The 16,888-nt window shown below is 43.7% G+C and overlaps 1 protein-coding gene across 1 annotated transcript in view; it reads right to left on the reverse strand.

Annotated features, from left to right (window-relative positions):
- The window catches only part of DPYS (dihydropyrimidinase), a 99,949-nt gene extending 83,270 nt beyond the window's left edge, over positions 1-16,679 (reverse strand). The window contains exon 1 of the mRNA XM_005689299.3: positions 16,350-16,679. Within this exon, the coding sequence (XP_005689356.2) occupies positions 16,350-16,613 (264 nt within the window). The 5' untranslated portion in view covers positions 16,614-16,679. The remainder of the gene's footprint in view (positions 1-16,349) is intronic.

Genomic DNA, 16,888 nt, shown 5'->3' on the forward strand with positions numbered 1-16,888 from the left:
CTTGACTATATAAGTCCCTTTAACATTTGCTGTAAAGCTGGTTTAGTGGTACTGAATTCTCTTAACTTTTGCTTGTCTGAAAAACTTTTTATTTCTCCATCAATTTTGAATGAGATCCTTGCTGGGCACAGTAATCTTGGTGGTAGATTTTTCCCTTTCAGTACTGTAAATATATCCTGCCATTCCCTTCTGGCCTGCAGAGTTTCTGCTGAAAGATCAGCTATTAAGCATAGGGGATTGCCCTTGTATGTTAATTGTTGCTTCTCCCTTGCTGATTTTAATATTCTTTCTTTGTGTTTAGTCTTTGTTAGTTTGATTAGCATGTGTCTTGGCATGTTTCTCCTTGAGTTTATCCTGTATGGGACTCTTTGTGTCCCTTAGACCTGATTGACTATTTCCTTTTCCATGTTGGGAAAATTTTCAACTATACTCTTCAAAAATTTTCTCATACACTTTTTTTTCTCTTCTTTTTCTGCAACCCTTATAATTTGAATGTTGGTGTGTTTGATATGGTCCCAGAGGTCTCTGAGACTGTCCTCAACTCTTCTCATTCTTTTTACTTTATTCTACTCTTCAGAAGCTATTTCCACCATTTTATTTTCCATCTCACTAATTCATTCTTCTGCTTCAGATATTCTGCTATTGATTCCTTCTAGAGTATTTTTAATATCACTAATTGTGTAGTTTGTCTTTGTATGTTTATTCTTTAATTTTTCTAGGTCTTTTTAAATTGATTCTTACATTTTCTCCATTTTGTTTTCAAGGTTTCAAACATCTTTACTATCATTATTCTGAATTCTTTTTCAAGTAGTTTGCCTATTTAGTCTTCATTTATTTGGACTTCTGTGTTTCTAGTTTGTTCCTCCATTTGTGCAGTATTTCTCTGTCTTTTCATTATTTTTTTTAAGCTGTCGTGTTTGAGGTCTCCTTTTCCAAGGCTTCAAGGAAAGTTGAATTCTTTCCTTGAAGAAAGCTGAATTCTTTCTTCCTTTTTGTTTCTGCTCTCATACGGTTGGTCCAGTGGTTTGTGTGAGCTTTGTATAGGATAAGATTTGTGCTGAGTTTTTATTTATTTGTTTTTCCTCTGATGGGCAAGGCTGAGTGAGGTGGTAATCCTGTCTGCTGATAACTGGGATTGTATCTTTGTTTTGCTTGTTGTTTAGATGAGGCATCCTGCACAGGGTGCTACTTGTGGTTGGGTGATGCCAGATCTTGTACTCAAGTGGTTTCCTTTGTGTCAGCTCCTACTATTTGATACTCACGATGGCTAGTTTTTTGCTAGTCTAGGGTCTTGAGGTCAGTGCTCCGACTCCAAATGCTCAGGGCTTCATCTCTCCCTAGGGTGTCCCCCAACACTGTGCTGATCTCTGGATCACCTGTGGGACAGATTCTAATCTGGTTCTACTCCTGTGTGTTTTTGCCTCCAATGTCCACAGCTATCAGAGTTACTGCATTTTCTTTTGTGGGAGCTCTCAATGGTTTTTATATATTCCACAGGCACAGAGTCTGCTTAGTTGATCATGTGGACTTAATTTGCAGCTTGTATAGCTGGTGGGAAGATTTTGGATCTTCTTCCTTAGACACATTGCCCCTGGGTTTCAATTGTGGTTTTATTTCCACCTCTGCATGTGGGTCATACCCTGGGGTTTGCTCTTGAGGCTGCCCTGGAGGGCTTGAATTTGCCCCTGTGAGGGCCAGGTGTGGAGGTGGTGCAGCTGCTTGGGTCCCAGGGGTTCTGGCAGCACCAGGTACTCAGGGGGTTGGTGGCTAGGATAGCAGCAGCCATGAAATTAAAAGATGCCTACTCCTTGGAAGAAAATTTATGACCAACCTAGATAACATATTCAAAAGCAGAGACATTACTTTGCCGACTAAGGTCCGTCTAGTCAAGGCTATGGTTTTTCCTGTGGTCATGTATGAGTGTGAGAGTTGGACTGTGAAGAAGGCTGAGCGCCAAAGAATTGATGCTTTTGAACTGTGGTGTTGGAGAAGACTCTTGAGAGTCCCTTGGACTGCAAGGAGATCCAACCAGTCCTTTCTGAAGGAGATCAGCCCTGGGATTTCTTTGGAAGGAATGATGCTAAAGCTGAAACTCCAGTACTTTGGCCACCTCATGCGAAGAGTTGACTCATTGGAAAAGACTCTGATGCTGGGAGGGATTGGGGGCAGGAAGAGAAGGGGACGACAGAGGATGAGATGGCTGGATGGCATGACTGACTCGATGGATGTGAGTCTGAGTGAACACCGGGAGATGGTGATGGACAGGGAAGCCTGGCGTGCTGCGATTCATGAGGTTGCAAAGAGTTGGACACAGCTGAGCGACTGAACTGAATTGAACTGAGAAGGGAATGGCAACCAGTATTGGCCAATATGCTCCAGTATTCTTGCCTGGAGACTCCCCCCTCTCTGACAGAGAATACTGGCAGGCCACAGTCTACAGGGTCGCAAAGAGTCGGACATGACCAAAGTGACCCTGTGAGCATAGATGCAAGACTTATTTTTTGCCTGTGCAGCTCTGCCCCAGTGAGAGTTGAGCGTTAAGATGGTGCAGCTACTTGGCTTACAGGAACCCTGGTGGCATCAAGTGTGTAGGGACACAGACTGCCTCTGCTGCAGAAGTTATGGCCCAATCAGAGCCTTTTTTTGAGCCTCTTGTAGTTGGCAATCAGAAGGCCTCTTTGGTCAGTTTTTCTCTGTAGCTCCACCTGTTCACTTAGGGGGCTCTTAGAGGGCTCCCTTTCCTGGGGAGTGCTGAAGAAGCTGAAATCAAATGGTTCTATGAAGACCTACAAGACTATTTAGAACTAACACCCAATAAAGATGTCCTTTTCATCACAGGGGACTGGAATGCAAAAGTAGGAAGTCAAGAGATACCTCGAGTAACAGGCAAATTTGGCCTTGGAGTACAAAATGAAGCAGGGCAAAGGCTAACAGAGTTTTGCTAGAGAATGCACTGGTTATAGCAAACACCTTCTTCCAAAAACACGAGAGAACACTCTACACATGGACATCACCAGATGGTCAATACTAAAATCAGATTGATTATATTCTTTGCAGCCAAAGATGGAGAAACTCTGTACAGTCAGCAAAAACAAGACCGGGAGCTGACTGTGGCTCAGATCAAGAACTCCTTATTGCAAAATTCAGACTTAAATTGACAAAAGTAGGGAAAACTACCAGACCACTCAGGTATGACTTAAATCAAACCCTTTATAATTATACACTGGGAAGTGACAAATAGATTCAAAGGATTAGATTTGACAGAGTGTCTGAAGAACTATGAATGGAGGTTCATGACATTGTACAGGAGGCAGTGATCAAGACCATCCCCAATAAAAAGAAATGCAAAAAGGCAAAATGGTCGTCTGAAGAGGCCTTACTGAGAAAAGAAAAGAAGCTAAAGGCAAAGGAGAAAAGGAAAGATATACCCATTTGAATGCAGAGTTCCAAAAAGTAGCAAGGAGAGATAAGAAAGCCTTCCTCAGTGATCAATGCAAAGAAATAGAGGAAAACAAGAGGATGGGAAAGACTAGAAATCTCTTCAAGAAAATTAGAGATACCAAGGGAACATTTCATGCAAAGATGGGCTCAATAAAGGACAGAAATGGTATGGACCTAACAGAAGCAGACGATATTAAGAAGAGGTGGCAAGAATACACAGAAGAACTATACAAGAAATATCTTCATGACCCAGATAACCATGATGGTTGATCATCCACCTAGAGCCAGACATCCTGGAATGCAAAGTCAAGTGGGCCTTAGGAAACATCACCATGAACAAAGCTAGTGGAGGTGATGGAATTACAGTTGAGCTATTTCAAATAATATAAGATGATGCTGTGAAAGTGCCACATTCAATATGCCAGCAAATTTGGAAAACTCAGCAGTGGCCACAGGACTGAAAAAGGTCAGTTTTCATTCCAGTCCCAAAGAAAGTCAATGCCAAAGAATGCTCAAACTAACGCACAATTGCACTCATCTCACACGCTAGCAAAGTAATGCTCAAAATTCTCCAAGCCTCGCTCCAACAGTACATGAACCGTGAACTTACAGATGTTCAAGCTGGTTTTAGAAATGGTAGAGGAACAGAGATCAAATTGCCAACATCCGCTGGATTATCAAAAAAGCAAGAGAGTTCCAGAAAACTACCTACTTCTGCTTTATTGACTATGTCAAAGCCTTTGACTGTGTGGATCAAAACAAACTTTGGAAAATTCTTAAAGAGATGGGAATACCAGACCACCTGACCTGCCTCCTGAGAAATCTGTGTGCAGGTCAAGAAACCATAGTTAGAACTGGACATGGAACAATAGACTGGTTCCCTATAGAAAAAGGAGTACGTCAAGGCTGTATATTGTCACCCTGCTTATTTAACTTATATGCAGAGTACATCATGAGAAATGCCAGGCTGGATGAAGCACAAGCTGGAATTAATATTTCCAGGAGAAATATCAATAACCTCAGATATGCAGATGACACCACCCTTATGGCAGAAGGCAAAGAAGAACTAAAGAGCCTCTTGATGAAAGTGAAAGAGGAAAGTGATAAAGCTGGCTTAAAACTCAACATTTAGAAAACTAAGATCATGGCATCTGGTCCCATTACTTCATGGCAAATAGATGGGGAAATCAATGGAAACCATGAGAGACTTTATATTGGGGGGGCTCCAAAATCACTGCAGATGGTGACTGCAGCCATGAAATTAAAAGATGCTTGCTCCTTCGAAGGAAAGCTATGATCAACCTAGACAGCATATTCAAAAGCAGAGACATTACTTTGCCAACAAATGTCCGTCTAGCCAAAGCTATGGTTTTTAGTAGTCATGTATGGATGTTAGAGTTGGACTATAAAGAAAGCTGAGCGCCGAAGAATTGATGCTTGTGAACTGTGGTGTTGGAGAAGACTATTGAGAGTCCCTTGGATTGCAAAGAGATCCAACCAATCCATCCTAAAGGAAATCAACCCTGAATATTCATTGGAAAGACTGATGCTAAAGCTGAAGCTCCAATACTTTGGCCGCCTGATTAGAAGAACTGACTCACTAGGAAAGACCCTGATGCTGGGAAAGATTGAAGGTGGGAGTAGAAGGGGTCGAGAGAGGATGAGATGGTTGGATGGCATCACTGACTCAATGGACATGAGTTTGAGCAAGTTCTGGGAGTTGATGATGGACAGGGAAGACTGGCGTGCTGCAGTCCATGGGGCTGCAAAGAGTTGGACACAACTGAGCAACTGAACTGAACTGAACTGCTCTGGGGTCCTTCTCTGTTGTTTGGCGTGTCGGGCACATAGAGGGGCCCCCCTGGCTGGGGTCCTACTCTGTAGATTGGCTCTTAAGGCACTTAAAGGGGCATCCTGAGTGGGGTCCTACTCTGTAGTTCAGTGTGTCAGGCATTTGATGGGCCAGCCTCCCTATTGTTCAGCTGCTGATGCTGGCATGTGGTAAGAGAGAGGCTATGGTGGTGGCTCCACCCCTGACACTTGACTCAGCAGTATCGCCTTGATTCCGTGGCTGCCTGGCTTTCCTCCACTGGCATTTCCCACCACAGTCTCCTCTCTCACATCCCCTCAACCTGTCTCTCTGCAGTTAACAGCAGCCCTCACCCTGGGATTGCTCCACAATCCCTAAACTCCAGCTCCCAGCTGCTGCACCTTCCGGGAGACCAGTGTTCCTGTCTGGAGTATGTATGGCTGTGGCAGGAGCTGTCTGATTCTCATTCCATTTAGGCTGCCACAGATCAGCTTCACTCTCAGCCTTAAATGTTTCTCCTCTGACTCAGACAACTACCCTGCTGTGGGGATCGGACTCCTGCTTCAGTTCCCCCACCCGTGGAGGGCAGGTCCAGACCTGCTAATACTCCTGTTTTTCCCCCTAGTTCCTTCATCCTACTGAGTTTTGCGTGGTCCTATATCTTCTTCTCCACTGGTCAGGTACTCCTGTCTGCTCTCAGCTGGTGTTCTGTATGCACTTCTGTGTCTGAAGGCATATCCCTGATGTATCCGTGGAAAGAGATGTACTCCACGTCCACCTACTCCTCTGCCATCTTGTTCTTTCTGTGTTAAGCATCTTATGTACATTAACTCATTGAATGATGCCTTGCTACAGTCCTGAGAGATAGAAATTGCTTTTCTTATTTTACAGCTGAGGATACTGAGGCTCAGAGATGTCAGATGGCTCTCCAGGGTCACACAGTTGGTAATTCTCATTGGGAACACGGAAGAGGCTGCAGCTTTGGCCAGGAGGTCTTACATTCCACCTACTCTGGGCCTCAACCCCATGCAGGCCTTGTCCCCTTACCCAGTCTTCAATTTAGTATGACAGTTTCCAGCCTATTGTCCCAGTTCATCAGTGAATCCTTACTTGGAGAAATGCATAGGTTTGTAAAATAAATCAACCATTTAGGAAACCCAAGACCATACCAAAACCAAACAAATCCCACTGAACTATGAATTATAAATTCACAAAGGAAATGAAATTTTATTAAGCTAATGCCATGTCCATCATTTTGAGAAATGCCATTGAAATAATGTGCTCCTGAGAGAGCTACAAGGAAAAGCCCTATCTTGATGCTTTTTGCCTCCACACAGCTACTATTCACAGGATAATTAACTTTATCCAGCAAATCAGCTCATCAGAACATTGCATTCCTAGCTCACCTGGTAGATTTTCAGTATTCACTGAATTGCTTTTAACATCAGATGCTTTACATTCATTTCACAACATGTTCACCAGGATCAACATTTGAAGAATAAAGAGAGTTTAGGGGAGGGAGAACCAGGAAAGAGGGAAAATTCCTTCCATATTTTCATACAAAACCTAATTGTTTCCTTTGTATTTACTGCTGACTGACATCACCTTTATTTGTCAGTTAGCCAAACAAAATGCATTTACCTCTTCTAATCTTGGCTCATAAATCAGTTCTTTCAGCTCCTAATTACTTTGGCTGTTCTCCCTTGAAAACCTTCTAATTTATCTAAAACCTTCTCTTAAGGAGAGAAGAGCATGTACTTGCTATCTTCTGTGCAAACCTTATTGTTCAGTCTCTAAGTCATGTCTGACGCTTTGACACCCCGTGGACCGCAGCGCGGCAGGCTCCTCTGTCCTTCACCATCTCCCGGAGTTTGCTCAGATTCATGTCCACTGAGTTAGCGATACTACCTATCTCATCCTCTGCCTCTCTCTTCTCCTTTTGCATTCAGTCTTTCCCAGCATCAGGGTCTTTTCCAAAGAGTTGGCTATTCACATTAGCTAGCCAAAGTATTGGACCTTCAGCCTCAGCTTCAATCCTTCCAGTAAATATTCAGAGTTGATTTCATTTAGGATTGACTGGTTTGATCTCCTTTCTGTGACTGAACATAAATTGGGATAAACTCTAACCAACAGTAGGGTTATGATACTACATAACACAAGATTTTACTTAAGACTGTTCAGTTCAGTTCAGTTCAGTCGCTCAGTCGTGTCCGACTCTGTGACCCCATGAATCGCAGCACACCAGGCCTCCCTATCCATCACCAACTCCCAGAGTTCACTCGGACTCACGTCCATCGAGTCAACTGTAAATAATTATTGAAAGCATCTCAAGTGTTTTTTCTTTTATGGGCTCGCTGAATTTTCATTTCTAAGCTCATCTTGGAACAAGTGACTTTATTTCATTAAAATTTATCACAGGACTTGCTCAACCCAAATGAATCAAAAAGAAATCCAACAGGACATTTGAGCCTTAGGGAGAAAAACACTTGGCTGAATTTTCAACTTTCTCATAGTCACTAAGACTTAGGAAAGCAAATTTCATGATTCCAGTTTATATTCTAACTTCAGATGCATAACCAGCTTTGTAAAAAAGATGTCCTCCACAGGGACTTCCCCGGTGGTCCAGAGGGTGGGAGTCCACCTGCCAGTACGGGGTACCTGGGTTTGATCCCTGGTCCTGGAAGATCCCTCATGCTGAGGGGCAACAGAACCCGTGTGCTCTAGAGCTGGTGCTCCGCAACGAGAGAAGCCACCACAGTGAGAACCCACGCACCACAACTAGAGAAAGCCAGAACGAAGCAGTGGAGACCCAGCAAGGCCAAAAATAAAACATAAACAAATGAAATTAAAATAAATAAAAATACTTTAAAAGAGATGCCCCACAGTACCTTGCCATACTCTTTGCCTCCCCAAGTGTGAAATATTAATCACACCGTCACCCATCCAACTGGGCAAACCACAGACTCAAGAGGTACCCTTGATGCCTACCTCTCTTCTTTGCTGGTATCACCAAGTCCAATCCATCAGCAAACGTTTCCCCTCCCCGACATACACCCTGAGTCACCATACTTCCGGCAATGTTCAGAGTGCCACCTGCATCTCCTGACCAGACTAGAGCAGTTAGCCTCTGTACTGTCACCTTGACCCCAGCCACGCTAGCCACTTTCCTTCTTTTATTGACTTCCCTGTGCTGTTAGGATGAAGGAAAACAGTCATCACACAGCTTCATAAAGCTCTGCATGATCTGAGTTCCTTTCCATATCAGAGAGTCAAGCCACCCATCTTCTTTTCTCCTTGTCCCTTCTCTAATCCAGTGACTCTTTTTTTCTTAAGAATTTTTTTTTTTTTGGATGTGGACCATTTTTAAAGTCTTTACTGAATTTGTTACAATATTGCTTCTGTTTTATGTTTTGGTTTTTTGACTGTGAGGCATGTGGAATCTTAGCTCCCTGATTAGGGATCAAACCTGCACCAGCTGCACTGAAAGATGAAGTCTTAACCACTGGATTGTCAGGGAAGTCCCCAGTTCCGTGACTCTTAGCCCTGGCTGCCTACTGGCCTGCTTTAGGGAACTTTTATCCCATCCTCCAGAGATGTTTTTTATTTAGTTGATGTAGTTTCATCACCATATGCCTCATGCCTGTTACAGTACATAAATATTCTTTAAATGTTTAAGGGAGAAAGGAAGAGAGACCAATGAATTTCTCCCAGAAATTATGAGGTAGAATAATTAGGATGATTCACTTCTCCAATAGCAAAGTGGGAAAGCTGTGGAGATTGCATATTCACTAGTGATTCCATTTCTCAAAAAAATTGCTAGCCCTGGCTGTGTTGTTTCCAAGATCTTTCCATGAAACTGTTAACATGGAAAGTAGATTCTAAGCACATTTGAAAGCTGAATGCTCAGTTTTGTCCCAAGCCTATTACTTAATCAGTGTTAAATAGGACTTTTAACAAAACAGAATTTTTTAATATATATTTTATATATATATTTTTTTATATCTATGCCTCCCATAATTTCCTGTTTTTTTTTCAAAGATTATGATTTGCTTTATTTTAATTTAAGCATTTATGGGTAAACAGGTCCTCAGGACTCAGGAATTCGACTACTATCACTGTAACACACAATTTCTCTATTGGAGGCAATGAAATGTAACAGAAAAAGTGAGGTGTCCTTCCTCGATTGTTACTTGACATCTGAAAAGAAGAGGACAAAGCAGTGTTGAGGGGAAGGCTCTGGGCAGGTGCTGAAGCTCACTTATCAGAAATGTAGCCCAGTGATGTCAGCAATTATGACTGGTTACTAAGCACAAGGGAAAATGCCAGACTGCAAGTGTTCACTCAAAAACATTCACACAAAATTCAAGTTAAGCCTACACATCCAAAAGCTCACTGCATATAATTTATTACCAAAGCCAGGAAAAATTAGAGCCCCATAAACCTCCAGTCTGTCTGCCATTGAGAACAAAGATCACGGTTTCATCTCTATAACCCTAGCCACAATGCCTGGCACTTAGGGGGTTTCCAAGAATTATTTGTTGCCTGAATTCATGGAACCTAGTTATGAACTTTAAAAATCCATCGCTTAAGGTTATTCCATATTAAATGGCAGTGATGAGGTCCAGAATATGCCACTGTGGCATAAAAATCATTTTGAGCTGAAGGCATCTGAGAATAGATGCCTTCCCCCTGCCCTCTCCCGGAACTCCTTTATCTGCCTGAAAGCAGAGCCTTTCATAAAGAATTGAATTGTCATAAATCCCCTTCCAGGAAGATGACTCTTACGATCTGAGACTAGAAGCTTGCACGACACCTAAATAGATCTTGTCATGAAATATCGTGTCTCCATCTATTCTCCTAAGAGCCCATCGGTCTCTCCTAAAAGCCATTTGTCTTCCCATAGGTGCCCTTCCCGTGTTAAGGTGATAGGCGTGCCTGTGCTCAGTCATGTCTGACTCTTTGTGACCTTTTGGACTCTAGCGGGCCATGCTCCTCTGTCCATGGAGGTTTTCAGGCTGGAATACGAGTGGGTTGCTACTTCCTCCTCCAGGTGATCTTTCCGACCCAGGGATCGAACCTGCATCTCCTGTGTCTCCTGCACTGGCAGACGGATTCTTCACCACCGAGCCCTGGGGAAGCCCCAAGGTGATATGGAAGCCCCTAATTCTAACTTGCCCTCTTGAATCACATTTTTCTGTGAACTTGGCCTGAATGTACACGAATTTTAAAAATCTATCTTTCCTCTTTCGAATCTGTCTTTTGTCAGTTCATTTCGTTGGGGTGGTTTAGTCGCTAAGTCACGTCCGACTCTTGCGATTCCATGGACTGCAGCCCACCAGGCTCCCCTGTCCGTGGGATTTTCCAGGCAGGAGTACTGGAGTGGTTTGCCTTGGTTTCTTTCTCCAGGGGATCATCCCAACCCAGGGATCAAACTTGGGTCTCCTGTACTGCTTGCAGATTCTTAACTGACTGAGCTACCCACCAAACTAAACATCAGTGGTTAGAGGAAAAGTTTTCCTTCCTGATGGCAGTGATCAAGGAAACCGTGATTCCTGACTACCTCTGTCAGACACTGAAGACATGTGGTCCAGATAAATGAAGGAGAAAACAAGTAGAAGTGAAAAGCATGCAAAACACAAATATGAAAACTAAAAGAAGGCAAGTCCCAGATTCTGTAAAATTCAATGAAAGGCTTCCTAACACACAACATCCTCAATAGAGCCAAAGCCCTACTTCATACTGAGTGGCTTCAAATTAACCTTTGAGATGGTTTTATTTTTGTTTTCTGATTAGTACAAAGATTAAATTTGTAATCAGTAAATAGCCACTGATGGAAATCATGGAATTACACACTTTTACAGCTGGAATATGGAAGCTATTAACACAAGAATGTTCAAAGCTCATCCTTACCAGCAATGAAAGAAATGCTTGTTTAAAAACAGTAAGAAATTCTATGCTTTTCCTATTAAATTAGCATCAATTTTTTAAAAGTCAGCATCCACAGTTAGCTAGGATGCAGTGAGATGGGAATTAGGATGTATTGCTGCAGAAGTGGGTGGGGATTGGGGCATAAACTGAAAGGCAATCTGGATGTATGTGTTAGACTCTTTTAAGATGGATCCAATGCTGGCCCAGGCATTTCACCCTGAGGGGTGATTTCCACGTCAATTATCAAGCATCTGAGCAATGAATTACGTTACATTGTTATACACAAGCCAAAAAAAGGTGGATACCACCAAGATTTCCAACATGAACAAGCTGAGAGTGGAGTTGTTAACAGTAGGGGAAACAGAGGAAGAAAAACGGGTCAAGCACCAGAAGAGAAGGATAAATTTGAGGACTTGAAGTCTGAGGCGCTTATGGGACATATTCAGATGGGCACAAATGGAAGCCTGATGCAGAAGGGATAGAAGACCAGAGAGAAAGACCTGGGACTCAGTCTTGTACAAGACAATGGGGCACAGAAATCAAATTCTCTGACAACAGTGAATATCCTGGGGAAAGGTTTCATGAACAAGGCTGATCCCAAAGCACACGCACAATTCAGTACAAGGGAAAAAGTTCATATGTCCTTCCCAAAAAAGAAAAATCTGAAAGGAAAATGTTAAAAGCAAAACGCTGAAACTGTAGGCGATCTAGCTAATATTTTTCTTTAAATTCTTCTGTACTTTCCTTTTTTTTAATTAAAAAAAAAGAGCAGTTTCTTCATTCAACTCATATACATTAAGCGACTATAATTTCCAGCCTTTTCCTGAATGATGAATATATGTTTTTCATTACTTAAAAATTTATTTTAATCGAAGATGTTCTCACTATTATTGCCTTGTTTTACAGATAAGGAAACACTGACAACACCAAGAGAGGAACTGACTTGCCCGCACAGCTTCTGAAACCCATCCTGGAGCTCCGAAAGAGAGGCAACAGAAAAGAGGTTTGGTTTGCAACCAAAGTCTCTGAAGCACAGCTCTTCTACAAGGTGAGGAAGCTCTATAAATACAACTGTAAAGTATGCTTAATCATATACCTTCCACTCCCTTATTATAAGCAATCACCGTCATGGCATTTTATCAAAAAGTTCCAGAGCAAAGTATAATTTTCTCTCTTGATCATTTTGAGGACTTTTTGTCCTTCACATAAAAGGTATTCTGCATTCTCTCAGTTTAAAAAAAAATGATATTTTTGCCAGCTACTGATGCTGCCAGGTTTTTAATGTGAGTCCACCCACTCCAAGCTGTGTCTATGTCTGAATACAAATATATATATATTTGAAAACTGACTGAGTTCTTTTAATTCACTTTCTTATCACAGGATGTTGTAAAAGCAGTATAATTCCTTCAAGTTTATCTAATTTACAATACCCATTTGAATAAAGAATCCCATTGTTTTTCACAACAGATATTAAATTATTGGAAGACTACTATATATCTAGTACAGAATAACAAGATGAAATGTGATTTCTTTAAAGCAGAATGCTATTACCATTAGTTATATCGGATGGAAGGCTTTTACCTGTAATTAAGTAAACCAATTATAAGCTTTAAACCTACCTCTGACATGAATTAGATTTCCAACATATGTAACCTTTGGTTGACCTATATTTCAGTTTTTAAATTTGGCTCCATCACAACCTAGTGATCAATACATAGAACACCACAAACAGTATCCCTTCTGTTTGTCAGATATTATAAATGATCAGCCTGGTGCTTGCAGGAAGCACACATTGGTCTAACCTTTTGGGGCCCATCTCCTGAAAGCATGATATATCATTCTTACTTTATGGCTTTCTGTACTTAAGGTACCCTTAGAGATGATGTGGCTATAAATGCAGGTACAAATGTTTCACAAACCCACTCCCTGCGGTATATATTTATTTTGACAACCTTAACTGCCTCCAGCACTGGGAAGGTGAAGGGCTACTGTATATCTTGAGGTTGACTTTGCTCTGTCTTTGACAAAAGACATCTCACAGTAACATACCCCTTACTTATATAGGTTTTTCACCTACCTACTGCCACTTTGGGGAATTTAAACATTAGATTTTTGTTAAAGACATCATTTCAGAAAGGAAGAGAACCTAGCGTAGAAGGCAGGCGGTCCTGAATTTGAAGAACCACTCTGCCACTTACTAGGCGTGCAACCATGGCCATGTGACTTACATTTCAGCTTCGTTGATTGCAAAGGGAAGACAGTGGCACCTGCGATCGTTGGAAGACAAAGCACAGCTTAGCACGGTGCCTAAAACATAGCACAGATTGATGAAGCAAAGGCTGCTCAACAGTACTCGTGTGTTTCAAGTTTAGTATAAAATATGACCAGCATTTACAAAAGACTTCTTTGTCCCTATTTCCCCAAACCCAAAACCACCAACCCTGCATTGGGAATTATCGTGAAGACTCTAGAAAAGAGGACAAAATAACTTCATAATGGCCTTCTTTCAGAACTCAGGCCGATACTTTCATGCTCATGTTTATCTATATTTACCTGTCTAGTTCCCTGTTATGGAGTCTCATCTGTTTAGGGAGTGGAGGTGGGAGGGTGGGTACCTCCTGGGATCCAACCAACAGTTTTCAAAGAAAACTTTTGCAACTTTGCCCTTTTGTGAGTACTGTTTAATGTTCAACATGCACTCAGTCTTTGCTCAGTCTTTGACCTTATTTCTGACCATATCGTTTTCTGCTCCCAATTCTAAGCTCATGAAAAACATGTTTTCCTTCAATGTTTTGACAACCTTTAAGTGAGAAATGCCTAAAGAATCAACCAGTAAGTTCTTTAAATAATATGCTACAAAAAGCCGTCTTCTAAGTATGGAAGAGTGAAGTGAAGTGCAAGGGCAAGTCGCTCAGTCGTGTCCGACTCTTTGTGACCCCATGGACTATACAGGCCATGGATTCTCCAGGCCAGAATACTGGAGTGGGTCGCCTTTCCCTCCTCCAGGGGATCTTTCGAACCCAGGTCTCCTACATTGCAGGCGGATTCTTTACCGTAATGGAGTCATAAACCTCTCCAAACTGGAATCCCAGAATGGACAAGAACATGTAGAAAGCTGAGAACCACCTCCCTGGATCTTCGGGCATGCACCAATCATCTTGAGAGAGAAGGAACGTCCCTTTCCCACAGCATCCTAACCCTTCTTGGCTGCTTCATCTGGGATGAGAGAAAGGGAAATAATGAAGGGGAATGATGCTAATGGGCCTATGCTAGGGGCTAGCAGCTCCCTATGTGGTTAATGGAGGTGCCAATGAAATGCCCTGCCATCAGCCATGCACCGAGTGAATGGTGAGTCCATGACAACAGAAACTACATGTATGATAACTGAATACAACAGGCTGCATGATTTCTACATACAGGTACACACACTTATACACACATGCACAATACCACCTTAGTTAAGTAAAATAAAGCATATGAAAACCATAAAGACATTAAACCAAAACACTGTCACTGAGTGAGAGATTATGGGTAATACTGTTCCTTTTTCTACTTTCCTACTCCCCCCCCCAACTTTCTACAATTGTGAATTGCTTGGATATCTGAAAAAAATGTATTTTACATGTCAACATAAATAAAGTTGTTGAAATTTAGCAAATTTCACATTTTAGCAAATGAGAAAAATGAATACTCTTCAACAGATACTGATATTTCCTATAAAAGACCTTGACCATTGTCCTGATAATTAGTAACTAGAAGGAAGCTTTGCAAATGTTGGCGTCAGCAGCCTGCCCCAGACCTTGTCTCTGGGTCAGATAGTTCTTTTTTTCTTAAACATTTTGGTCAATCATAGAGGATTGGGAACGTGGAGGAAGAGAGGTGTAGAGAGAGTAAAGCTGTTAGAAATCGGTAGGGTAATGGATAAATCCTCAAAACTGCTTTGAAACTGCACAGCCTGTACTTGGACTAACAGCCTAATTTGCTTCGTACACATCAGAGCACGGTCAACAAGAAAAAACCCGCACAGACCTTCAGAGTATCACTACTTGCATTTTGCAAGGAGCCGGCTCTCCCACCACAGCCCCAACAGAGCCTCGAGAAGGGTGCAGGTCAGGCTCTATCCAAAGTGGCTGCGTGCAGTTTTAACTTCAGGTTCCTATAAGCTGCCCTCTTCATCTACTGATTTTTTTTTTTCTTCCGGGAGATTTGGAGATTCGTTTCAGTTCTTTTCATAGGCTGAGTCTTTAGGCCTTTGTGTCTAGAGAAACCCAGGCCTCCCTCACCGGGGGAGATCTGTAATCTGATCCTTCGATCCCGCTGTGAAAGCCGCTGGTGCTCCAATCAGCAAGAATCAGGGTCTGAATTTGATGTCCCAGGCAAACAGGTCGGAGAAGGGGTGGGGTCAGGTCGAGAGCCAGCGCTGGGAAACCGTTTCTGCAACAGCGCTCTTGGAAACCCTAGTCGGCCTTGCATGAATACTTTTTCTGCTGGCTGCTGCTGCCAAGTCGCTTCAGTGGTGTCCGACTCTGTGCGACCCCAGAGATGGCAGCCCACCAGGCTCCCCCGTCCCTGGGATTCTCCAGGCAAGAACACTGGAGTGGGTTGCCATTTCCTTCTCCAATGCATGAAAGTGAAAAGTGAAAGGGAAGTCGCTCATTCGTGCCCGACTCCTAGCGACCCCAAGCACTGCGTCCATGGGATTTTTGGCGAGTGGCCACAAAGACTGTGGATGTCGTGGGCTCATCACCATCACCCGCCGTGCGCTGCTAACTTTTGAGTCAAGGCGGTAACTACTGGGTGAATGGATTTTTCATTTGGTTTTGGCTGAGAGCGTCGACTACGAAAAGTCTAAGGAGGACTTCCGGAGTTTCACAGAACACCCAGCCTAAAGGAGGGGTTCGGGAGAGGGGAGTAGAGAAACGAGGGTGAAGGAATAGGTTGCTTTAAACGAGTCAGATTACCCAAAGAGAGGATCAGGGGGGTGTCTGGCTCGGCGGAATTTGAGCTGATGCCCCCCCGAGGAGCACCACCCAGAAGAAGGGAGCTCAGCTTGGGGGCCGGCATCCTGCGGGGTCGCCCCGGCTCGCTCCTAGGGGTCCGGGGACCGCAGGAGAGGTGGCCGAGAGCTGGGCGGGCGTCCAGGGTGTAAGGGCGCACGGGGGCCGGATACCTTGGTGCCTAGATGGAAGTCGTCCACGGAGCGCGAGCCCATGAAGGGGAACTGCATGTGTGTGTGCGTGTCGATGCCGCCGGGCAGGACCAGCTTGCCGGCGGCGTCTAGGACCCGTAGCCCGGCTGGCGCGTCCCCGGGCGGCAGCACGTGGCGCCCCACCGCCCGCACCACGCCGTCCTCCACCAGCACGTCGGCCTCCAGCGAGGAGTCGTCGTTGACGACGCGCCCCCCGCGGATCAGGAGGAGCGACCGCGCAGCCATGGCGAGGGGCGCGCTCCTTCTCGGTGCCTGAGGACAGCCCCAGGGCCCCGCGTTCGGGTTTATCAACTCGGCCGCGGGGCGGGGTGGGGCGGGGAGAAGGGACGTATCCACCTCCAAGCACAGTCCCGCCAACCCGGGGCCAGGCCTGCACCCAAAGAATGGGGATGCACCCAAAGAATGGGGATGCAACCAAAGGTCAGTGCAACTCAGACTCTGCTGCTCTGAATCCTGGTGTATGTGTAGGTCTTGGTCATTAGAAGGGAAACATCTTGAGG

Source organism: Capra hircus, chromosome 14 (genome assembly GCF_001704415.2).
Source record: "Capra hircus breed San Clemente chromosome 14, ASM170441v1, whole genome shotgun sequence".
In the NCBI taxonomy this organism is placed as follows: domain Eukaryota; kingdom Metazoa; phylum Chordata; class Mammalia; order Artiodactyla; family Bovidae; genus Capra; species Capra hircus.